Source organism: Scyliorhinus torazame, chromosome 11 (assembly GCF_047496885.1).
Source record: "Scyliorhinus torazame isolate Kashiwa2021f chromosome 11, sScyTor2.1, whole genome shotgun sequence".
NCBI lineage: Eukaryota > Metazoa > Chordata > Chondrichthyes > Carcharhiniformes > Scyliorhinidae > Scyliorhinus > Scyliorhinus torazame.
In genome coordinates, this window is record NC_092717.1 from 217,569,840 (window position 1) to 217,596,068 (window position 26,229).

A 26,229-nucleotide genomic window follows, 5' to 3' on the forward strand; every position below is an offset into this window, starting at 1 on the left:
AGTCAGGCTAACCGGCCTATAATTTCCCGTCTTCTGCCTCCCTCCCTTCTTAAACAGGGGTGTTACAATAGCCACTTTCCAGTCCTCTGGGACCCTTCCAGCCTCCAGTGAATCCTGAAAGATCATCACCAATGCCTCCACAATCTCCTGAGCTATCTCATTTAGAACCCTGGGGTGTAGTCCATCCGGCCCAGATGATTTATCCACCTTCAGACCTTTCAGTTTCCCCAAAACCTTCTCCTTAGTAATGGTCACTGCACTCACCACTGCCTCCTGGGTCTCCTGGAGCTCTGGCATTCCAGTGGTGTCTTCCACCGTGAAGACTGATGCAAAGTAACTATTCAGTTTGTCTGCCATTTCTTTGTTTCCTATTATTACTACTCCAGCCACGTTTTCCAGTGGTCCAATGTCTATTTTTGCCTCTCTCTTACCTTTTATATATTGAAAAAATCTCTTTCTATCTTTCTTTATATTACTAGCCAGCTTGCACTCATGCTTCATCTTCTCCCTCCTTATTGCTTTTTTAGTTGTGCTCTCTAGCTTTTAAAGGCGTCCCAATCCTCTGGTTTTCCACTAATCCTCGCTACTTTGTGTGCTTTTTCTTTAGCTTTTATGCTGTCCTTGACTTCCCTCGTCAGCCATGAATGCCTTGTCCTCCCCTTAGCATGTTTCCTCCTCCTTGGGATGAATTACTGTTGTGCCTCTCGAATAACCCCCCAAAACTCCTGCCATTGCTGTTCCATTGTCTTCCGTGCTAGGCTCCTTTTCCAATCAACTCTGGCCAGCTCCTCCCTCATGTCTTTGTAGTTACCTTTATTTAATTGTAATACTGTTACATTTGATTACAGCTTCTCTCTCCCAAACTGCAGGGTAAATTCTATCATATTGTGGTCACTGCTCCCTAAGGGTTCCTTCACCGTAAGTTCCCTGATCCAAGTCTGCCTCATTACACATCGCCAAATCCAGAATTGCCTGTTCTCTAGTAGGTTCTGTCACAATCTGCTCAAAAAAAACACCTCTTACACATTCCACAAATGTATTTTCTTGGGATCCACTACCAACCTGATTTTCCCAGTCCATCTGCATATTGAAGTCCCCATGATTATTGTAATATTGCCTTTTTTCAATGGATTTCATGGATTGGTGGAGCTACTATTTGAAAAATATATTTGAATATTTCCTAACATTATTTGAAATTTCGTATCATTTTGAGAAGCCTGATAAAATATTCTGTGATGGATTAGTGAGCTTATCCAGTGAATAGGTGAGCTGTAAAAACTGCAAATGTTTTGCTGGGCTCATTCCTAGACTATTTTGAAGTGTCCGATCTCAGCCAAGCAAAGTGTAGGTGTCTGTTATCAGCACTGCAGTTGTCCTCAGTACCCGTTGGTTAGAGAGTTGAAATTTGTCTTGACTTCTTGCTGTTCAGTGACCCCTACTGGGGAAGGATACATGGGTGAACCGCTCCACCTTTCTACCACCTAGCTTGACCCCTACACTGCCCCTGTTGTCAGACTGCTTGCCCGACCTTATTCCACTTGCAGGGCTGCATTTTTTCTCTAAATTTTCTTCTTTAATCATTGTGAAGAGCAAAGCATTATCTGTTCTCTAGCCCAGAGAGCTGTGAGGGCTGAGATAGATCCTTGAATTGCAGGGGCATCAACTATTATGGGGAACAGGCAGGAAAGTGGACCTGAGGCAAAGACCTGATCAGCCATGATGCAATTAAATGGCAGTTGGGCACATGAGGGCCAAATGGCCTACTCCTGCTCCTATTTCTCATGTTCTTAACTCCACCACCAGCTGAACCTCTTGCATGAATTTATCAGCTCAAAACTCAACCATCACAATGCTCTTCAGGCTGCCCTTCATAAACTTGAACTCTTATAGAGCTCTTGCAGAGTCTGCTGCCCACATCCTAACCTGCTCACCCATCTCCCCTGTATTTGCTGACCTGCATTAACTCACTGTACACCAGTGCTTCAGATTTAGAAGTCACATTCTTGGTTTCAAATCCCTTTACGGACCCACCTCTTTCTTTTTTGTACACTGCTGTAGCCCTGCATTCCTTCTAGAACTTGGTATTCCTCCAACTCTGTTTTCCCTGCCATCTCTCACTCAGCCTCACTATTGGTGGTCATGCCTTTACCCATCTATTTCCTAAACTCCAGAATTGCCTCTCAGAATCTCCACCTCTCTGCATCTTTCAGACCCTCCCTAAAAACCAACTTCTTTGTCCAAACTCTTAGAGACCCAGTTGTTTGGCTTAGTATCGTTGGCTCAGTTTTCTGCATTAAAACTACAACCATAGATCGTGGTATTTAAGATGAGCCCATTTAGTGCCAAAATGTATGTATAGGGCTTCACAGAGTATAAGTAACCCACTCACCCCCACACCATTTTTTAGACAATATAGGGAATGTTTGCATTCGGAGTTGGTCTCAATTGTTTCGCTCAGAAATACATGTTTACGGTTATACTTGTCTTATAAGCCAGCATACAAGATCAAACAGGCACTGACTTAGCAGGCCCTGTTACCAAGAAGATGCATGGGAGTTTAAGATGCAGCCACACAGAGCAGACCACATATGGTGACCGGTGAACAGAAATGGATCACCTTGCAAAAAAAATTAAGTATGAAGATGGTTTCAAGCTACATGTCATAATATTTGCTAAGCTGCCAAATGATGCAGCGAGAGGACTATGTTTGTGAAAAACTGATGCGCGAATAGAAGGAATCGTCTCGTGGGTGAGTTCAGAACTCGGGGCCGCTATTTTAAAATGAGGGATTTCCCTTCTCGAACAGAGATGAGGAGAGTTCTTTTCTTTGAGGATTTTGTGACTTTGGAACTCTGTCTCAGAAAACGATGGAGGCAGGGTCATGGAATACTTGTAAGGCCAGAGTAGATATATCCTTGTTGGGCAGGGGAATTAATTAAAGGTTATCCAGGAGTAGATGGGAATGTCGAACTGAATAAGATTATGGCTGATCTGTTTGTGTTTTGTATGGTGGCACAGGCTCAAGGAACTGAATTGGTCCACTTCTGCTCCTATTTTGTATGATTGTATGTTTCCTGAAGAAGATGCCGATGGCCAAATAAGCCAGATCAGCCAATGGGCCTGATCTTGAGAAGTATGTATTGGAATGGGTGCTCAAATTGTCAGAATGGTTACATAGTCATCAGAAATTCAATGCATACTTCAAATCTTGAGTCCAGCAAAGATTTCAGAGCCACAGTTCATAGAATTTACAGTGCAGAAGGAGGCCATTCGGCCCATCGAGTCTGCACCAGCTCGTGGAAAGAGCACCCCACCCAAGGTCCACACCTCCACCCTATCCCCATAACCCAGTAACCCCACCCAACACTAAGGCAATTTTGGACACTATGGGCAATTTAGCATGGCCAATCCACCTAACCCGCACATCTTAGGACTGTGGGAGGAAACCGGAGCACCCGGAGGAAGCCCATGCACACACTGGGAGGATGTGCAGACTCCGCACAGACAGTTAGTTGGTGTAGCTGCTTTATGGAAATTCCTCATGGTGAAGACCAAGATTGCGAAGAGACAATTAAAAGACCATGATACAAATGACCAGTTTTCAGCGATTCATCAGTGGCAAAAACACGAGTACCAATTATTTCATATTGACAACATGGATGAAACGTCCATGAGTTTTGATATACCCAGCAACCAAACTGTGGAATGGAAAGGTATGAAAACCTTTCAAGTGCAAAGCACAGGACATGAGAACACAACATTCATGATTCTACTTTCCAGCATGGCTGATGGAACAAAATCAAAGCCTGTGGTAATTTTCAACTGTAAAACCATGCTTAAAATCCAGCTCTATGATGTTGCGTTTTTGTGCATGTCCATGACAACAGTTGGATGGATGAGGATGGAGTGAAGTTATGGTTTGGTAATTGTGGAATGCGTGTGCCGGCGGCCTCTACAAAGAACGCAGCTTAGTAGTGTGGGATATGTTTAGATTCCATATAACCAAGGAGATCAAGAAGCACCTGCAATGAAGTAACACCCCAATTGTGGTGGTAGCAGGGAGCCTAATGTTTGTCATTCATCCTTTGGTTGTTTGTTTTCATAAGCTATTCGAGAATCATGGTCTTCTAGATTTTAGTCCAGTGACATTATCACTTTGTGACTGTCTCTCCCATAGCCTTCTGTGGTTTAAAAGAATGTACTTGTAATTCTCACGATCTAGGTTTTGAAGTGAATAGTTGATGCTTGGAAAAAGTACTGGAGGATTTGTGAAGCTCCCTCAGCAAGTGGTCATTGCCTCGAAGGGGAAGGAGAATAGTGTGTGACTGGTCAAGCATTGAAAGTGATGATTGGAGAATTTATTTTGTTTAAGATTTAGAGGAGGAAACCATGTCAGATTTGTTCTGATTATAGTTGTCATGTGGAGATACAAATCATTGCTCAGATTTCCCTTTCTATTCCCAAGTATAACCTGTATGGATTTGACAAGTAAAGATAACATTTTTTAAGCCCCTGCTGTTGTACAAGTACAGCCACCCCTGCATGCCAAGAACATTCTTTTGTCAAGTTAATTGGTAAGGTTTAGTTTTTGCATCATTGGCTGTTTTCACCACAAATGTTTAAATTTTAAGTACCTGACTTTAAAGCAAGCTTGGAACCTTTTCATCCTATTGTCAAACTTGATTACTATCTATGTAAGAATACACCTTCACGTGATCCCTATATGCAGTGAGATTGCTTCTCACTGTTCTGGTACTTCTATCTGGTCCCAGAATGCATTATTGATGCTGGCCTCTCCTTCTACCCTGAGACCATCACTCCCCCATATATAAATATTTATAATCAGCCACTATAAATAGATGAATGAGAACAAACACCATCTCCACTGTTGTTTTGGCCTAATAGATGTTGAAGGTAAATCAACCACAGATTTGTTGTCATTTGGAAGTAAAATCATCTGTACCTGCTCTCATGGCTTCCAACTGTGCTGTAAGATTCTGTCACTTACTGGGGAAAATAGACTTGCGCATTGTAGTGTTTTTCATGCTCGTAGGCTGCCCCAAAGTGCTTTCCAACCCGATGACGTTCTCTTTGATGTGCGATTACTGCTACAAGGCAGGGAATACGGCAGTCAGTTTGTGCAACAGCAATATTCCACAAGCAGCAATTTTGCTGATGAACAGATGTTAATGATGTTGCTTGAGCAATAAATGTTGCCCAGTTGAGGGAGAAGTCCCTTTCTTTTCAGATGGTGTAATGGGACCTTACAAGTCCACCTGAGAGGGCTGACAGGGCTTCAGTTTTACTCGTCGTCAGCACTTCGCTCAGCATCTACTCTGTGCTGCATTAGGAGATCTGTAGTATCCTGGAGAATTTTTTGATCATTGTAAATAGTAAATGTGATTACTGTCCACATGTGGCACTTGTATCAAGTTACATTGCATTCAGTTTGGAACATGGTAAATGTGTGAAGTGAACAATGGGATTCGTTGTGACCACATTTATATTGTGTTCAACACTGGCCTAAGTTGTTCATGAATTATAATGACTCAGATGCACAAAGAATACTGCGAAGTCAAAAGACACAATTTCAAGCAAATACCATTTTAATAAGACTGATGAATGCTGTTCAACACTGCCTGACAGCATTGTAGGAATATGGTGAATGAAATACAACTAGATGTAGTTGGCATATGGACTGAAAGAACGTAGTCAGCCGTCATTCTTCCCAGCTGTATGGAAAATATGGAAGCTGTCTTTGAGGATCCAGGAGCTAGCTGTGGTACTGATAGGTTATTATAGTACTGTCCTAGTTTCCAAGCAGTACGTGCTCAGACTTCAATGCTGTTCTCTTTAGGTTATGATTAAAAGAGCACACTCCTCTTATGATTAGAAAATGGCAAGATGAAACACAAGTTTTATTCTTTTATTACCTGACCTTCGGCATAATTTCAAATGAAACAAAGGGGAAAAACAACTCTGCAGAATGCCAGAGGCACATCTGAAGGCATACAGTCATGACCTGGGTCAGATTTGATTTGCAGTGAGGCATCAGTTGAATTCTCTTCTCAGTTTTGTAAACAGGAGTCTGCGGGTGGGATTAGCATATTAATAAGGTGCTTGCTAATCAACTCCAAATGGAGCTGCCTGCAGGCTACAGTGGTGCCTTTTAGCAGTTTGCAAGGATGGTTCGGATATACGAGAAACATGAGGAGAATCTGAAACTTGAAGGAGATTTGGTGCAGTTCTTTGCGGAGGGAATCGTATGCCACTGTGGAACCTGTAATAGGAGAACTAATGTGAAGACGCATATGAAAGGGAGCAGGGTTTTTGTGTTGGACTGAACACATTGAAGTGCCTTCCCAGCCCCCTGCTGGAGCCCATAATGACAGTGTTGAATTGAGACATTGTATGCAATCGCCCAGCTAGCGTGTACGCTGCTGCCAAGGCAGCAAGGCCTGATCCAAGAAGCAGTTGTCGTCTGCATGGAGAGGAGCGGCTGCAGTCCTTTCCCAGTATGCTGGGCCAGAGGTATTGACAGATAAAGAAATTCCGACCCATTTAATGAACACAGAAAAAAATGGCATGCTGTAACTGTTTGAAAAATCTTACAATATTTTGGATTAATTTAATTTAAAAAAGAACAATGCCTTAATTGCCTTTCTGGGAAAATACCTTTTGTTATTTGACAACTGTTTCCTGATCTGTTCTCTCACTTTGACCTTGTTTGATAGAATCATTTAAAAACAGATAATTGGCAATTCATTTACCTGGAGCAGTTTTTATTTAAAAAAAAAACTTCTGTGAAAAGCTAATTTGTGCTCTTGTTGCACCTTACCACCACCAGGTCATAGCAGGTAAATAAAATATGATAGTGCTCCTCATTTTGTTAATGATTAAAGTACCCAGGTGCAGGCATTTGTCATTGCTTTTGCTTCATATTTGGATCAACTCTTTCTGTTATCTACTGTTTAAAAAGTCAACATTTAATTTGATAAATTATTGACTATCTTAAGGGATGAGTAAATACTGATGGGTGTTTATATAAATGCCTACATTTCACAACCAGCTCTATTTTGTCCATTACCTATACAACATTTCAGGCAACATGCTGATTTTTTGGTTATATTGCAAAAATAAACAACAATGTATTTTCCAACTACTCAAGGTTTTACTAATTGTTCAAAAATAATTTCCCTGGAAAATGCTGCACTAAAGCTAAAATCTCTTTTCGTGCTCGCTGTTTTCTTCAGCAAAATATAGGGAAAACTGACAACTCGAGCATCATTGATAAATAGGCCAGAGCATATACCATATTTTTCTGAAGGTAGGTAGTTTGAAAATAAGACCATAAGATGTAGAAGCAGAGATAGGCCACTCGTCCCATCGATAAAGATTATTATTATTATTATGGTCATCTCTCATTCTTCTAAATTCTAATGAGTACTGGTTCAATCTACTCAATTTATCCTCATAAGAAAATCCCTCCATACCTGGGATCAAGCTAGCGAATTTCTCTGGGCTGCCTCCAACGGCTGCATATATTTGCTTAGATGAGGCGACCAAAACTGTTTTATAAAAATCTTTTATAATCATCTTTATTAGTGTCACAAGTAGGCTTACATTAACACTGCAATGAAGTTACTGTGAAAATCCCCTAGTCGCCACACTTCAGTGCCTGTTCCGGTACACTGAGGGAGAATTCAGAATGTCCAATTCACCTAACAAGCTTGTCTTTCGGGACTTGTGGGAGGAAACCGGAGCACGAAGAGGAAACCCACGCGGACAAGGGGAGAACGTGCAGACTCCGCACAGACAGTGACCCAAGCCGAGAATCAAACCCAGGTCCCTGGCACTGTGAAGCAACAGTGCTAACTACTGTGCTTCCATGCCACAGTATTCCAGGTGTGGTTAAACTCAGTGTTTTTCAAACTCTTTTTCCTGGGATCCACTTTTACCAACCGGCGGACCTTCGGGACCCATGCTGGCCGACGTTCGCGAGACATGCCGGCTGACGTTCGCGACCCACTCCGGCTGACCTTCGTGACACACCATTATTACTTATTTTTAATGCGGCAGGTGGGCCTGCTTGGTCCTCACGATCTCTCATGCATCGTCGTTCAATGTTGGTTGCATTTCTGCTATGGACTTCAGCTGACGATTTAAATTTTTGCTGCATGCTTTGAAAAAAAAATTGAGACGTTTGTCCTCGAACTCTCCATGCTTAGTTTTCAAATGTCTTTGAATATTTGAGTGTTTTAAACTTCATTTGTCAGTACTCCCCTGCATATAACACACATGAGCTTTACATCCTGATTTGCATTGGCACAATTAAAGCCATACCTTAAGCAATCATCTTTACTGCTTTGTTCCCGATTTAAGTTTGTTCATTTTTAAAAAAACTTATTTTATTACAAACCTGTATCAAAGCAGGTTACAGCAGGTAAACACCCCGGGAAACATACTTCCCAACAATCAACTCTATGGTCTGTGCAGATTTTCTCCTTTTTCAACACCCCCCCCCCCCCCCCCCCCCTCCCCATCCCCCACCCCCCTGCACCGAATAGCTCCTCAAACACGGTCACAAACATCCCCCACCTGTTCTCAAACTCCCCTGCTGAGCCTCTTAATGCATACTTTATCTTTTCTAACCACAGGAAGTTGTACAGGTCATCCAACCATGCTGCTACCCCTGGTGGCAATGCCGACCGCCACTCCAGCAAAATACGTCGCCGTGCAATTAGAGAGGTGAAGGCCACGACATCGGCCTTCCTCCTCTGCATGAGCTCCGGCTTCTCTGAAACCCCAAATATAGCCACCAAAGGGTCCGGGTCCACCTCCTCCTCCACTATCCTGGCGAAGACCACGAACACTCCCGCCCAGAATATTCCCAATTTTTCGCAACCCCAAAACATGTGCGTGTGATTTGCTGGCCCAGCCCACACCTCTCACACTCATCTGCTACCCCCTGAAAGAACCCACTCATTCTCGCCCGAGTCATATGCACCCTGTACACCACCTTAAACTGTATCAGGCTCATCTTGCACAAGAGGAGGTCCCGTTTACCTTTCGCAGTGCCTTACTCCATACTCCCCAATTGATCTCCATTCCCAACTCCGCTTCCCATTTCTCCTTGATCTTCACCCGCTCACCTCCCTGCTCCCCCAGCCACTTATACATATCCCCAATTTTTCCCTCCTGTTCCACATCTGGAAGCAGCAGTCGCTCCAGCAGGGTGTATCCCGGCAACCTAGGGAACCCCCTCCAGAACTTTGGTGCAAAGTCCCTAACCTGCGGATATGTGAACTCACTACCCCTCGGCAGCTCTACCCTCTCCCTTAGCTCCTCCAGACTGGCGAACCCTTCCTCCAAATACAATTCCTCACCTTGACCAACCCCACTTCCCTCCACCTCCTATATACAGTATCCAACCCATGATTCTTGCACAGCGGCGTTAGCACCGACATCCCTTTCATCCTAAAATGCCTCCTCAGCTGATTCCATATCTTCACCGTAGACTGCACCAGTGGGCACCCTGAATACCTACTTAGAGCCATTGGCAATGCTGCCGTCACCATAGCCCTCAAACTAGACCCGTTACAAGATTCATCCTCACCCACTCTACCCCTTCTTCCCACCAGCGCCGCAACCAATCGCGGACTGCCCGCAGCCGGTTTTCTTAAAAGCCGGTCGCGGCAGTTGGGAACTTATTCCCGCGGTCGGGAACACCACAACCGATCGCACCACGACCCTCTCGACACCCACACGCGACCCACCTGCGGGACGCGACCCTGGGTTTGAAAAACCTTGGTCTAACTAATGCCTTGAAAAGTTTTAGCAGGAATTCCATATTTTTATACTCCATTCCCTTTGTAATAAAGGCCAACATTCTATTTGCCTTCCCAATTACCTGCTGAACTTGCATGATGGTTTTTTGTGATTTATGCATGAGGACCCCCATATCCCTCTGTACTACAGTTTTCTGCAGTCTTTCTCTATTTAAATAATATTCAACTCCTTTATTTTTTGCCACCAAAGGGCAGAAAGTCATATTTTCCCACATTATATTCCATCTGCCAAGTTTTTCCTCACTCACCTAACTTGTCGATGTCCCTCTGTAGACTCTTAGTGTCATCCTCAGCACTTGCATTCCCACCTATTTGTGTGTCATCAGCAAACTTGACAACAGTGCATTCACTTCCCTCGTCCATATATATTGTGAATATATGAACCGCAGCACGGACCCCTGTGTCACTCCACTAGTTACAGGTTGCCATCCTGAAAATGCTCCTCTTATCACAACTATCTGTCTTCTACAGTTAGCCAATCCTCTATCCATGCTAACATGCTACCCCCAACACCATGAGCTCATATTTTATTAATAGTCTTTTGTGTGGTACCTTATCAAATGCTTCTTGGAAATCCAAGTATATTCCATCTATTGGTTCCCCTTCATTTACCCTGTTCATTACCACCTCAAAGACGGCACAGTAGCACAGTGGTTAGCACTGTTGCTTCACAGCGCATGGGACCCGGGTTCGATTTTCGGCTTGGGTCACTGTCTGTGCGGAGTCTGTACGTTCTCCCCATGTCTGCGTGGGTTTCCGCCGGGGGCTCTGGTTTCCTCCCGCAAAAGTCCCGAAAGACGCACTGTTAGGTGAATTAGACATTCTGAATTCTCCCTCTGTGTACCCGAACAGGCGCTGGAGTGAGGTGACTTGGGGATTTTCACGGTAATGTCATTGCAGTGTTAATGTAAGCGTACTTGTGACACTAATAAAGATTAATATTATAATAAATTGGTCAGGCATGATTTTCCCTTCATGAAGCAATGTTGACTCTCCTTGTTTATATGACGCATTTCTAAATGCTCTGCTATTACATCCTTTATAATGGACTCTTAACATTTTCCCAATGACAGATGTTAAGCCAACTGGTCTACAGCTGCTTGTTTTGTGTCTCCTTTTTTGAATAACGGTGTTACGTGTGTAGTTTTCCAATCATCTGAGACTTTTCCAGAATTTAAGGATTCTTGGAAGATTACTGCCAGTGTATCCACTATCTCTGTAACTAATTCCTTTAATATCCTGGGATGCAACACATTAGGTTCAGGGAATTATCGGTCTATAGCCCATTAGTTTCCTAGTACTTTTACCTAGGGGCCGGTTTAGCTCAGTTGGCTAGACAGCTGGCTCGAAATGCAGAGTGAGCCCAGTAGCGCGGGTTCAATTCCCATACTGGCTGAGGTTATTCATGAAGACCCTGCCTTCTCAAACTTGCCCCTTGCCTGAGGTGTGATGATCCTCAGTTTAAATCACCACCAGTCAGCTCTCTCCCTCCAAAGGGGAAAGCAGCTTATGGCCATCTGGGACTATGGTGACTTTACCGTTACTTTTTCTCTAGTGATTGTTATTGAATTTAGTGCCCTCCCCCCCTTCTGCCCCTTGATTATTTACTTTTGGAATGGTATTAGTGTCTTCCATGTGGAAGACTGACACAAAGTACGTGTTTGATTCCTCTGGCAGTTCCTGGTTCCCCATGATTATTTCGTCAGTCTCATTTCTAAGGGGCCTATGTTCACTTTGGCCCCTCTCTTCCTTTTTATATCTTTAAAAAATCTCTTCCTGTCCGTTTTTATATTACTTACTAGTTTACCCTCAAAAAAGTTTATCTCCTCCATCTTTATTGTATTTCTGGTCATCTTTGTTGGTTTATAAAACTTTCCCTGTGATGGATCTCTGTGTCCATTTGGTACCCTAGATATCCATTATCCCTTCTCAGTTCCCAAATAACAGAGGTCAAGTCTGTGCTTTTTGGCAAAGTCCACTGCAACTTTATTAGTCAGCTATAGTGCCCACTGGTAACTTTATTTTCAATACAACACTAAGACAATTCCGACCAGCCCTTTAGCAAGCTAGTCAGATTGATTGTCTTTAGCGAATACAGTGGTTGAGTTTTAGAATACAGATCGTGGTAATTCTTCAAATCATAATACACAGTATAAAATGACTGAGTGATTTAAACAAAAGAAAGATGGTGATTTCGCAAAAGCAGCAAGGAAATAGGTTTTAGAAAAAGATAGATTGATTCCGGAATGAGTTTTTCCATCCCGGGTAAGTTATTCTTAAGGAGATTATTGTCTTACGGTCTCGCCATCTTTTCACCTCTGATTGGCCTTAACTCATTTATAATTCACTCAATTCGGCCAAACTGTCTGTCTATCAATTTTAAGAAATGTATGTATTTGAATATCTTGGTTACACTTTCCCATACCACTGCTTGCCAATTCAATTAGAAAAACACAGTTTTTGTTCAGAAATTATCAGTCCTAGAGTGGCTGTTACTATAGAGACGGAACTACCAGTTCTTTACTGTATAACAATGAGGTCTTTTAGCTATTTGACGTCACTGTTCTTACAATCTTAAGCAAGTCTCAAGCAACTTGCAAAATGTTCCCAGCTATTCGGCTTCCCTTACTCTCATGGTAAATATAATTATGGTTAATTTATTCTTAATGAGTTCTCAATTAAACCTCTTGGGCGGGATTCTCCAACCCGGCGGAGTCCTCCGAATTCTCCAGCCCCCCAAAAACCGACGCGGCGTGAATCGCGCCGCCAGCCTTGGAGAATGGCGGGGTCCGGCACGACTCAGTTGGCGCCGGGGCTGCCCGAATTCTCCGGCCTGCGATGGGCCGAAGTCCCGCCCGTCTTTTGCTAGTCCCCCTGGTGTAAATTGGAGTAGGTCCTTACCGGCAGGACCTGGCGGTGCGGGCGGGCTCCGGTGTTCTTTCGGGGGGGGACGCGCGGGGGTATCTGGCCCCGGGAGGTGCCCCCATGGTGGCCTGGCCCGCGATCGGGGCCCACCGATCCACGGGCAGGCCTGTGCCGTGGGGGCACTCTATCCTTCCGTACCGGAGGCTGTACCGGTCCGCCATACCCGGTGCGCAAACGAAGCCCTCTGCGCATGCGCGGGGATGACGCCAGCACGCGCTGGTGCTCCCACGCATGCGCCAACTCACGCCGGTGGAGGCCCTTCGGCGCCGGTTGGCATGGCGCCAAGCCCCTTTCCCGCCAGCCGGCGGGGCGCAAAACACTCTGGGGTGGGCCTAGCCCCTGAAGGTGCAGAGGCCTTTGGGGCGGCCCGACACCGGAGTGGTTCACGCCACTTCGTCCCGCCGGGACCTCCCGCCCCACCGGGTAGGGGAGAATCCCGCCCCTTATATCTGACTAGAATAGTCAATTTCTATCACCCTGCTATTGCTGATCAACCACCTTTCCTGCTAATTTCCTTTCCCTGTCCATTCCAACCAACTCTGCTCTCATTCCTTTATAATTACCCTTATCTTAGTGTGGCACAGTTGTTTCTGATCCAAGTTTCTCACACTCAAATTGAGTGCTAAATTTTACCACTGCTTCCTCGGGGAACTTTTACTCTTGAGATTGTTTATTGAGCCTACCTCATTATTCACTCCAAATCCAAAATAGCCTGATCCCTGTCTGGATCCATAACTTATTGTTCGCGGAAACTGTCTCAAATACACTCATTGAATACTTACTCATGTCTACCTCTGCCGATTTGATTTTCCCAATCTACTTGAAGATTAAAGTCACCCATGTTTGAAGTACTACCTTTTTTTTTAACATGCCTTTGTTATCTCCTGATTCATTCACTGTCTTACAGTGTAGCCACTGTAGACTTCTCCTACCAGTGTCTTCTTCCCCATGTTATTTCTTGGCTCCACCGATTTGGATTTTACATCTTCCAATCCAAGATCATTTCTTGCTATTGCACTTATTCCGTTTTGTACCAATAAAGCTACCCCACCACCCTTTCCTTTCTGCCTGCTCTTATGAAACCCTGAATATTTAGTTCCCAGTTTGGTAAGCCTATATTTCCCCACTGCAGAACTGGCCCCCTCTCTTTTTAGTTTAAAGCCCTCTGTTTCCCTCGTTATGTGGTTTGCAAGAATGCTGGTCCCAACGCAGTTCAGATGTAGGCCGTCCCAATGGTATAGCCCCACCTTCCCCAGTACTGATGTCAGTGCCCCTCAAACTGAAACCTATTTCTCCCACACCAGTCTTTGAGTCACATATTCATCTCTCTAATTTTTTGTACCCTCTGCCAATTTGCATGTAGGTCAGGTAATAATCCGGGGATTATAACCTTGGAGGTTCCGTTGTTTAATTTAGTGCCTAGTTCCTTGGTTGAAAGAGGGACAGGATTGGCAACTAAACATTCCAGGATTTAGATACTTCAGGCAGGATAGAGGGGGATGCAAATATCACAGCTGTGCTGAGGAAGGACACCTTGGAGGGTTCAGGCAGAGAGCAATCTGGGTAGAACTCCGGAATAGGATGGGTGCTGTCACAATGTTGGGGGTTTACTACAGACCTCCTAACAGCCAGTGGGAGATAGAGGAGTAGATATGCAGACAGATCTTGGAAAGGTGCATGAACAATAGGGTTGTCGTGGTGGGTGATTTTATCTTTCACTGTATTGACTGGGACACACTTACTGCTAGAGGTATGGATGGAGCAGAATTTGTAAGGAGCATCCAGGAGGGTTTCTTGAGACAATATGTACTCTACCCCTTCTTCCCATCACTGCCACACCTTGACCACATTCACTGCCCAATAATAATGAAGCAAGTTCGGCAACGCCAAGCCCCCCTGCTGCCTCTGCCTCTGCAGCAGTGTCCTCCCCACCCTCAGCACCTTCCCCGCCCATACAAAGTCCGAAATTATCGTGTCCACTTTCTGAAAGAAGGCCTTTGGTATAAAGATCGGGAGAGCCTGAACGATAAACAAGAACCTCGGGAGAATATTAATTTTCACCATGGGAATATCTCGCTTTTCCCTACATTCAGTTTGTACCCCAAGGACTTTCCAAACCTCCCCAGCAGGCCCATAATCCTTCCTATACTCTGCAATGGATCCAAAACATACTGCAAGAGGTCATCCGCAGAGAGCGACACCCGATGCTCCCTCTGCCCCCTCATAATTCTCCGCCACTCTGCCGACCCTCTGAGAGCTATTGCCAACGGCTCTTTGGCCAGTGCAAATAGCAATGGCGACAGCGGGCACCCCTGCCTCGTACTCCTGTGTAAGTAATGGGGCTGTTTAGCACAGGGCTAAATCGCTGGCTTTGAAAGCAGACCAAGGCAGGCCAGCAGCACGGTTCAATTCCCGTAACAGCCTCACCGAACAGGCGCCGGAATGTGGCGATTAGGGGATTTTCACAGTAACTTCATTGAAGCCTACTTGTGACAATAAGCGATTTTCATTTCATTTTCATTTCTTTTTTCAAAGCTTTGTGAGCTCATATCATTCGTTCTCAGCCTTGCCCTTGGTGTCACAGACAGCAACTGTACCCATGCAACAAATCTCGACCCAAACCTTGCCAAAACCTCTAACAAGTACCGCCACTCTACCCGATCAAATGCCTTCTCTGCATCCATGGACACCACCATCTCCGGTACTAGAGCCCCCGACGGATTCATCACCACATTCAACAGCCATCTTATATTACTCGCGAACTGCCTGCCCTTCACAAAGCCTGTTTGATCTTCTGCAACCACCCCTGTGACACAGTCCTCCATCCTCCCCGCCAACAACTTAGCCAATACTTGTAGCCAATACAGTAGTGATATACATAGAACATACAGTGCAGAAGGAGGCCATTCAGCCCATCAAGTTTGCACCAACCCACTTAAGCCCTCACTTCCACCCTATTCCTGTAACACAATAACCCCTCCCAACCTTTTGTTTGGTCACTAAGGGCAATTTATCATGGCCAATCCACCTAACCTGCACGTCTTTGGACTGTGGGAGGAAACCGGACCACCCGGAGGAAACCCACGCAGACACTGGGAGAACGTGCAGACTTCGCACAGACATTGACCCAGCGGGGAAGCCACAGTGCTATCCACTTGTGCTACCGTGCTGCCCCATGGGTCTCTGCGACCCACATTCCACCAGGTCCTTCCCTTTTTTCGGGATTAGCGTGATTACTGCCTGCGTCGTCTCCGGCAACTCCCCCTTCTTCAGTGCTTCATTAAAAGCCCCCAACAGGTGTGGTGCTAGGTATCACGCAAATTTCTTATAAAATTCCACCGGGTACCCATCCGGCCCAGGGGCCTTCCTAGACTTCATCCCCCTGACACTATCCAGCACCTCCTTTAGCTCCAGGGGCTCCTCCAAAGGCTGCCTCTTTACTTCCTCCACCTGGGGAAATTCCAGCTCATCCAGAAAATGCGCCTTCCGCCTAGTAAAATCCATGGTAGTACTCCCTAAACGCCTCATTTATTCTCCCTGGCTCCGACACCACATCCACAGCCCCAGTCCGTATCTTCAGTATTTCCCTGGACGCGGCCTGCCTACGCAGCTGATGCACCAGCATACGGCTCATCTTCACCCATACTCATATTGCACCCCACTTGCCCTCTGCAGTTGTCCAACCGCCCTCCCCGTTGTCAGCCTGTCAAACTGCCCCTGCAACCTTTTCCTCCTTGACAATCCCTCACGGTGGGCACCCGCGAATATTCCCTGTCCACCTCCACTATCTCCACTAGACGGTCATGTACCTCCCTCCTTTCCCCATCCGCACGAGCCTTAAACAAAATAATTTCCCCCGGACCACTGCCTTCAGTGCTTCCCAAAAAATGGCCGTCGGCACCTCCCCATTTTATTTCAGGTCCACATACTCCTTAATCGCCGCCCGCACCTTACCACAAAAACCTCCATCCGCCAACAACCCCAAATCAAACCTCCACCCCGACCTCTGCTCTCGTCCCGCTCTAAACCGAATCGCTAGTCGGTGGGGCGTATGATCCAAGATAACCATCCCCACCCCAACTAAAATCTCCTGACTCACTACAAAGTAATCAATCCTCGAACACACCTTATGGACCTGTGAAAAGAAGGAATACTCCCCCCTGGGTTTCTGAAAACACCATGGATACACCATACCCATCCTCTCCATAAACCCTCCCAGCTCCCTTGCCATTCGTATCCTACCCATCGACTTGGGGTTCCACCTATCCACCCTCGGCTCCAGGACAAGTTAAAATCTCCTCCCATGATCAACTGGTGTGTGGCCAAATCCGGGATCACTGCCAGCAACCCCCTCATAAAACCCGCAACATCCCAATTTGGGGCATACCCATTTACTAACACCACCGGTGCCCCTTCCAAAGCCCTCTCACAATCACATATCTCCTACCCGGATCCCTCACCACCTTCGCACTCACAAATCCCATTTTTCTGCTCATTAAAATCCCCTCGATTTCAAATCAAACTCCGAGTGAAAACATGCCCAACCCACCCCTTACTTAACCTAACCTGGTCCTTCACACGGAGGTGCGTCTCCTTCAGAAAGACTACCCCCCGCTTTCAAGCTCCTGAGGTGCGCGAACACACATGACCTTTTAACTGGCCCATTCAGTCCCCGGACATTCCACATTACCAGCCTTACCGGAGGCTTATGCCTCCAATCCCCAATACCGTCCGTCATCTTCCCCATTTAACTCCTGCCCCCTTAATTCCACCATATACCTCCCCCTTCCCCTGGCCACCCCTCTCTGCCTTCTCCCCCACCACCTAACCTCCGTTCACCAGCATCACCTGCTAGCGCGGCTGCCCCTGCCCAAAGGCACCTCCCAATGACCTCTCCTTCCTTTTGCACCCCCCCCCCCCCCCCCCCCCCCCCCACTCCCCAGCTCAAGGAGGAAGGCTCCCTGCTGACCTTACCCTCCCGCACAATCAAGGACCTCTCCTGAACTCCAGGCAGCCTTCTCCAAAAGCAAACAAACAAATGTTAAACACAAGCAGTCGCATAAAACAGAAGGGGGGATGGGAACATCCATCCCTGTACAAACTCTTCACCCCATCAACCCTGTACAATCTCAACAATAAACAGTCCCTATCCCCACTTCAAACATGCTCCCAACCATAACAAAGTGGCAGCACCCCAGTTCCCAAGCATTGTCCGCTCAGTTCTCCCCCAGTATATGCTCCTTAATGAAGTCTTCGGCCGCCTCTGGGGTCTCAAAATAATACTCCCGGTCTCTGAACGTCACCCATAATTTCGCCGGGTACAGCACCCCAAACCTGATCTGCTGCGATACGGCACCGCCTTGGCCTTGTTGAAGCCTGCCTCCCACTTTGCTAACTTGATCCAATGTCCTGATAAATTTGGATGTTATTCCCCTCCCTGTCGCTGGTACGCTACTCCCTGGCACATCGCAGAATCTTTCTTTCTCCACAAATTTGTGGAGTTTCACGATCATCGCCCACGGCGGCTCCCCAGTTTTAGGCTTCTGCCTCAGGGACCTATGCGCTTGGTCCACTTCAGGCACCTTATCTAGCACCCCTTCTGCCACCAGCCCCGCCAGCATCTTTGAGACGTATCTTGTGGCACTCACACCTTCTACTCCTTCAGGCAGGCCCAGTATTCGCATATTCTGCCTTCTCGAGGCATTCTCCTACTTCTCTGTCTTTGCCCTCAATGTTTTACACATGTCCCATAAGACCATAAGACATAGAAGCAGAATTAGGCCACTCGGCCCATTGAGTCTGCTCCGCCATTCAATCATGGCTGATATTTTTCTCATCCCCATTCTCCTGCCTTCTCCCCATAATCCCAGATCCCCTTATTAATCAAAAACCTATCTATCTCTGTCTTAAAGACACTCAGTGATTTGGCCGCCACAGCCTTCTGCCGCAAAGAGTTCCACAGATTCACTACCCACTGGCTGAAGAAATTTCTCCTCACCTCCGTTTTAAAGAATCATCCCTTTAGTCTGAGATTGTGTCCTCTGGTTCTGGTTTTTCCTACAAGTGGAAATATCCTCTCCACGTCCACTCTATCCAGGCCTCGCAATATCCTGTAAGTTTCAATAAGATCCCCCTCATCCTTCTAAACTCCAACGAGTACAGTCCCAGAGTCCTCAACCGTTCCTCATAGAACAAGCTCTTCATTCCAGGGATCATTCTTGTGAACCTCCTCTCGACCTTTTCCAAGGCCAGCACATCCTTCCATAGATACGTGGCCCACAACTGCTCACAGTACTCCAAATGGGGTCTGACCAGAGCCTCCGAAGTACATCCCTGGTCTTGTATTCTAGCCCTCTTGACATGAATGCTAGAAGCCCCAGCTCCCGCCTCCAGAGCCACCACCCGATCGCTGTGGTCCGAGATCACGCCTTCGATCTCCCGAATCTGCGACCCTGGCATCTCTAAACACTTCTCCACCCATTCCAGAGAACACTTCAGGGGTGCCACAGCTCCTTCGATAGCCTTCGAGCGATCCTCACGCATTTCCTTCCTCTGCCGGCAGAATTCCTCTTTAATAAACGCGATCAGCTCCTCCGTCTGGGGCCTTCCAGCTTGCATCAGCCTTTCCCCCGCCGCCTTGCTTAAATTGGTTGCTGTTGCAGTACAGGCGTGCTCCAACTCTTTTGCCTGTTCTCCCTCTGTTTTCTGCTGGGTCTGATAGCCAGCAGACACAGCACTCCCGGGGGAAACTACTCCTCCAGAAGCCTTTTCATCCAAATTCCACCCGGTATTGGGTAAAATGAGCTATTTTCTGTGCCTTGAAGCAGGAGCTGCCCTGTGTGAGACCACTCACTCCATGGTCACACTACCTTCTGGCTCTTAAAAGCTCCCAAGAACTCCAGAATAAAATACTATCTAAAAAAACATGGCCACTACAGTCAAGCACACTGTAACCCAAGGCCTTTAAACCCTTAAATTGCCCCAATATCTAGAAGCCAATATTGCTAAAATCCTTCATTTATCACACCTGGGACTCCACTTTGGAATCCCTCCAATCAGCTTTTTACCCCTATTAAAGTGTTAAACATTTATTTTCAAATATAGAACATAGAAAAATACAGCACTGAACAGGCCCTTCAGCCTACGATGTTGTGCCGAACTTTTGTCCCAGATTAAGAACAAATTGATCGACACCCCATCATTCTACCGTAATCCATGTACCTATCCAATAGCCGCTTGAAGGTCCCTAATGTTTCCGACTCAACTACTTCCACAGGCAGTGCATTCCATGCCCCCACTACTCTCTGGGTAAAGAACCTACCTCTGACATCCCCCCTATATCTTCCACCATTCACCTTAAATTTATGTCCCCTTGTAATGGTTTGTTCCACCCGGGGAAAAAGTCTCTGACTGTCCACTCTATCTATTCCCCTGATCATCTTATAAACCTCTATCAAGTCGCCCCTCATCCTTCTCCGTTCTAATGAGAAAAGGCCTAGCACCCTCAACCTTTCCTCGTAAGACCTACTCTCCATTCCAGGCAACATCCTGGTAAATCTCCTTTGCACCTTTTCCAAAGCTTCCACATCCTTCCTAAAATGAGGCGACCAGCGCTGCACACAGTACTCCAAATGTGGCCTTACCAATGTTTTGTACAGCTGCATCAATCACCTCACGGCTCTTAAATTCAATCCCTCTGTTAATGAACGCTAGCACACCATCAGCCTTCTTCACAGCTCTATCCACTTGAGTGGTGACTTTCAAAGATCTATGAACATAGACCCCAAGATCTCTCTGCTCCTCCACATTGCCAAGAACTCTACCGTTAACCCTGTATTCCGCATTCACATTTGTCCTTCCAAAATGGTCAACCTCATACTTTTCAGGGTTAAACTCCATCTGCCACTTCTCAGCCCAGCTCTGCATTCTATCTATGTCTCTTTGCAGCCGACAACAGCCTTCCTCACTATCCACAACTCCACCAATCTTCGTATCGTCTGCAAATTTACTGACCCACCCTTCAACTCCCTCATCCAAGTCATTAATGAAAATCACAAACAGCAGAGGACCCAGAATTGATCCCTGTGGTATGCCACTGGTAACTGGCCTCCAGGCTGCATATTTGCCATCCACCACCACTCTCTGACTTCTATCGGTTAGCCAGTTCGTTATCCAACTGGCCAAATTTCCCACTATCCCTTGCCTCCTTACATTCTGCATAAGCCTACCATGGGGAACCTTATCAAATGCCTTACTAAAATCCATGTACACTACATCCACTGCTTTACCTTTATCCACGTGCTTGGTCACCTCCTCAAAGAATTCAGTAAGACTTGTGAGGCAAGACCTACCCCTCACAAATCCGTGCTGACTATCCCTAATCAAGCAGTGTCTTTCCAGATGCTCAGAAATCCTATCCCTCAGTACCCTTTCCATTACTTTGCCTACCACCGAAGTAAGACTAACTGGCATGTAATTGCCAGGGTTATCCCTAGTCCCTTTTTTGAACAGGGGCAAAACATTCGCCACTCTCCAATCCCCTGGTACCACCCCTGTTGACAGTGAGGACGAAAAGATCATTGCCAACGGCTCTGCAATTTCATCTCTTGCTTCCCATAGAATCCTTGGCTATATCCCGTCAGGCCCGGGGGACTTGTCTGTGCTCAAGTTTTTCAAAATGCCTAACACATCTTCCTTCCTAACAAGTATCTCCTCGAGCTTACCAGTCTGTTTCACACTGTCCTCTCCAACAATATGGCCCCTCTCATTTGTAAATATAGAAGAAAAGTACTCGTTCAAGACCTCGCCTATCTCTTCAGACTCGATACACAATCTCCCGCTACTGTCCTTGATCGGACCTACCCTCACTCTAGTCATTCTCATATTTCTCACATATGTGTAAAAGGCCTTGGGGTTTTCCTTGATCCTACCCGCCAAAGATTGTTCATGCCCTCTCTTAGCTCTCCTAATCCCTTTCTTCAGTTCCCTCCTGGCTATCTTGTATCTCTCCAGCGCCCTGTCTGAACCTTGTTTCCTCAGCCTTACATAAGTATTCTTCTTCCTCTTAACAAGACATTCAACCTCTCTTGTCAACCATGGTTCCCTCACTCGACCATCTCTTCCCTGCCTGACAGGGACATACATATCAAGGACACGTAGTATCTGTTCCTTGAACAAGTTCCACATTTCAATTGTGTCCTTCCGTGACAGCCTATGTTCCCAACTTATGCATTTCAGTTCTTGTCTGACAGCATCGTATTTACCCTTCCCCCAATTGTAAACCTTGCCCTGTTGCACGCACCTATCCCTCTCCATTACTAAAGTGAAAGTCACAGAATTGTGGTCACTATCTCCAAAATGCTCCCCCACTAACAAATCTATCACTTGCCCTGGTTCATTACCAAGTACCAAATCCAATATGGCCTCCTCTCTGGTCGGACAATCTGCATACTGTGTTAGAAAAGCTTCCTGGACACACTGCACAAACACCACCCCATCCAAACTATTTGATCTAAAGAATTTCCACTCAATATTTGGGAAGTTGAAGTCACCCATGACTACTACCCTGTGACTTCTGCACCTTTCCAAAATCTGTTTCCCAATGTGTTCCTCCACATCTCTGCTGCTGTTGGAGGGCCTATAGAAAACTCCCAACAAGGTGACTGCTCCTTTCCTATTTCTGACTTCAACCCATACTATCTCAGTAGGCAGATCCTCCTCGAACTGCCTTTCTGCAGCTGTTATACTATCTCTAATTAACAATGCAACCCCCCCCCCCCCCACCTCTTTTACCACCCTCCCTAATCTTATTGAAACATCTATAACCAGGAACCTCCAACAACCATTTCTGCCCCTCTTCTGTCCAAGTTTCCATGATGGCCACCACATCGTAGTCCCAAGTACCGATCCATGCCTTAAGTTCACCCACCTTATTCCTGATGCTTCTTGCTTTGAAGTATACACACTTCAACCCATCTCCGTGCCTGCAAGTACTCTCCTTTGTCAGTTTTACCTTCCCCACTGCCTCACTACACGCTTTGATGTCCTGAACATCGGCTACCTTAGTTGCTGGACTACAAATCCGGTTCCCATTCTCCTGCCAAATTAGTTTAAACTCTCCCGAAGTGTACTAGAAAACCTCCCTCCCAGGATATTGGTGCCCCTCTGGTTCGGATGCAACCTGTCCTGCTTGTACAGGTCCCACCTTCCCCAGAATGCGCTCCAATTATCCAAACACCTGAAGCCCTCCCTCCTACGCCATTCCTGCAGCCACGTGTTCAACTGCACTCTCTCCCTATTCCTAGCCTCGCTATCACGTGGCACCGGCAACAAACCAGAGATGACAACTCTGTCCTGGCTTTTAACTTCCAGCCTAACTCCCTAAACTCGTTTATTACCTCCACACCCCTTTTCCTACCTACGTCGTTGGTACCAATGTGCACCACGACTTCTTTTTTTTTTAAAGTAATATTTTATTGAAAATTTTTGGTCAACCAACACAGTACATTGTGCATCCTTTACCCAACATTGTAACAATACAGATAATAATGACCTTTTTAAATTTAAACAAAAACAACAACAAATAAATAAATATTAAATAACAAAAAATAAAAACTAGCCCTAATTGGCAACTGCCTTGTCTCAGGCCACACCCCCCCCCCCCCCATCCCCCCCCCCCCCCCCCAAGTCCTGGGCCGCTGCTGCTGCCTTCTTTGTTCTCCCCTATCTATTTTTCCGCAAGATATTCGACGAACGGTTGCCACCGCCGAGTAAACCCTTGAGCCGACCCCCTTAGGATGAACTTAATCCGCTCTAACTTTATGAACCCCGCCATATCATTTATCCAGGTCTCCACCCCCGGGGGCTTGGCTTCTTTCCACATTAGCAATATTCTGCGCCGGGCTACTAGGGACGCAAAGGCCAAAACATCGGCCTCTTTCGCCTCCTGCACTCCCGGCTCTTGTGCAACCCCAAATATAGCCAACCCCCAGCTTGGTTCGACCCGGACTCCTACTACTTTCGAAAGCACCTTTGTCACCCCCATCCAAAACCCCTGTAGTGCCGGGCATGACCAAAACATATGGGTATGATTCGCTGGGCTTCTCGAGCACCTCGCACACCTATCCTCCACCCCAAAAAAATTTACTGAGCCGTGTTCCAGTCATATGTGCCCTGTGTAATACCTTAAACTGAATCAGGCTTAGCCTGGCGCACGAGGACGACGAGTTTACCCTGTTTAGGGCATCTGCCCACATCCCCTCCTCAATCTCCTCCCCTAGCTCTTCTTCCCATTTCCCTTTTAGTTCGTCCATCATAGTCTCCCCTTCGTCTCTCATTTCCCTATATATATCCGACACCTTACCGTCCCCCACCCATTTCTTTGAGATGACTCTGTCCTGCACCTCTTGTGTCGGGAGCTGCGGGAATTCCCTCACCTGTTGCCTCGCAAAAGCCCTCAATTGCATGTACCTGAATGCATTCCCTTGGGGCAACCCATATTTCTCGGTCAGCGCTCCCAGACTCGCAAACTTCCCATCCACAAATAGATCTTTCAATTGCGTTATACCTGCTCTTTTGCCACATTCCATATCCCCCATCCATTCCCCCCGGGGCAAACCTATGGTTGTTTCTTATCGGGGACCCCCCCCAGTGCTCCGGTCTTTCCCCTATGTCGTCTCCACTGTCCCCAAATCTTCAGTGTAGCTACCACCACCGGACTCGTGGTATAGTTCCTTGGTGAGAACGGCAATGGGGCTGTCACCATAGCCTGCAGGCTGGTCCCCCTACAGGACGCCCTCTCTAATCTCTTCCACGCCGCTCCTTCCTCCTCTCCCATCCACTTACTCACCATTGAAATATTAGCGCCCCAATAATACTCACTTAGGCTCGGTAGTGCCAGCCCCCCCCTATCCCTACTACGCTGTAAGAATCCCTTCCTCACTCTCGGAGTCTTCCCGGCCCAAACAAAACCCATGATACTCTTTTCTATCCTTTTGAAAAAAGCCTTCGTGATCACCACCGGGAGACACTGAAACACAAAGAGGAATCTCGGGAGGACCACCATCTTAACCGCCTGCACCCTCCCTGCCATTGACAATGCTACCATATCCCATCTCTTGAAATCTTCCTCCATCTGTTCCACCAACCGCGTCAAATTTAGCCTGTGCAATGTGCCCCAATTCTTAGCTATCTGGAGCCCCAGGTAACGAAAGTCTCTTGTTACCTTCCTCAACGGTAGGTCTTCTATTTCTCTACTCTGCTCCCCTGGATGCACCACAAACAGCTCACTCTTCCCCATGTTCAATTTATACCCTGAAAAATCCCCAAACTCCCCAAGTATCCGCATTATTTCTGGCATCCCCTCCGCTGGATCCGCCACATATAGTAGCAGATCATCCGCATATAAAGATACCCGGTGTTCTTCTCCTCCCCTAAGTATTCCCCTCCATCCCTTGGAACCTCTCAGCGCTATCGCCAGGGGCTCAATCGCCAGTGCAAACAGTAATGGGGACAGAGGACATCCCTGCCTTGTCCCTCTATGGAGCCGAAAATATGCCGATCCCCGTCCATTCGTGACCATACTCGCCACTGGGGCCCTATACAACAGCTGCACCCATCTAACATACCCCTCTCCGAACCCAAATCTCCTCAACACCTCCCACAGATAATCCCACTCCACTCTATCAAATGCTTTCTCGGCATCCATCGCCACTACTATCTCCGTTTCACCCTCTGGTGGGGCCATCATCATTACCCCTAACAACCTCCGTATGTTCGTGTTCAGCTGTCTCCCCTTCACAAACCCAGTTTGGTCCTCATGAACCACCCCCGGGACACATTCCTCTATTCTCATTGCCATTACCTTGGCCAAGACCTTGGCATCTACATTGAGGAGGGAGATTGGTCTGTAGGACCCGTATTGTAGCGGATCCTTTTCCTTCTTTAAAAGAAGCGATATTGTTGCTTCTGACATAGTCGGGGGCAGTTGTCCCCTTTCCTTTGCCTCGTTAAAGGTCCTCGTCAGTAGCGGGGCGAGCAAGTCCAAATATTTTCTGTAAAATTCAACTGGGAATCCGTCCGGTCCCGGGGCCTTTCCCGTCTGCATGTTCCTAATTCCTTTCACCACTTCTTCTACCGTGATCTGTGCTCCCAATCCCATCCTTTCCTGCTCTTCCACCTTGGGAATTTCCAGCCGATCCAAAAACTCCATCATTCTCTCCCTCCCATCCGGGGGTTGAGCTTCATACAATTTTTTATAAAATGTCTTAAACACTTCATTCACTCTCTCCGCTCCCCGCTCCGTCTCTCCATCTTCGTCTCTCACCCCCCCTATTTCCTTCGCTGCTCCCCTTTTCCTCAATTGGTGTGCCAGCAATCTGCTCGCCTTCTCTCCATATTCATACTGTACACCCTGCGCCTTCCTCCATTGTGCCTCTGCAGTGCCTGTGGTCAGCAA

At 46.7% G+C, this 26,229-nt stretch overlaps 1 protein-coding gene across 3 annotated transcripts in view; it reads left to right on the forward strand.

Moving 5' to 3' along the window:
- LOC140385791 (focal adhesion kinase 1) overlaps positions 1–26,229 on the forward strand; it is a 904,772-nt gene that overhangs the window by 301,076 nt on the left and 577,467 nt on the right. Inside the window, exon 1 of one of the 3 annotated variants that reach the window (XM_072468318.1) lies at positions 6,236–6,531. The exons of the other annotated variants lie outside the window; for them this stretch is intronic. Within the exon in view, the coding sequence (XP_072324419.1) occupies positions 6,486–6,531 (46 nt within the window). The 5' untranslated portion in view covers positions 6,236–6,485. Of the gene's footprint in view, positions 1–6,235; positions 6,532–26,229 lie in introns of those variants that run through there. 3 annotated transcript variants of the gene reach the window in all.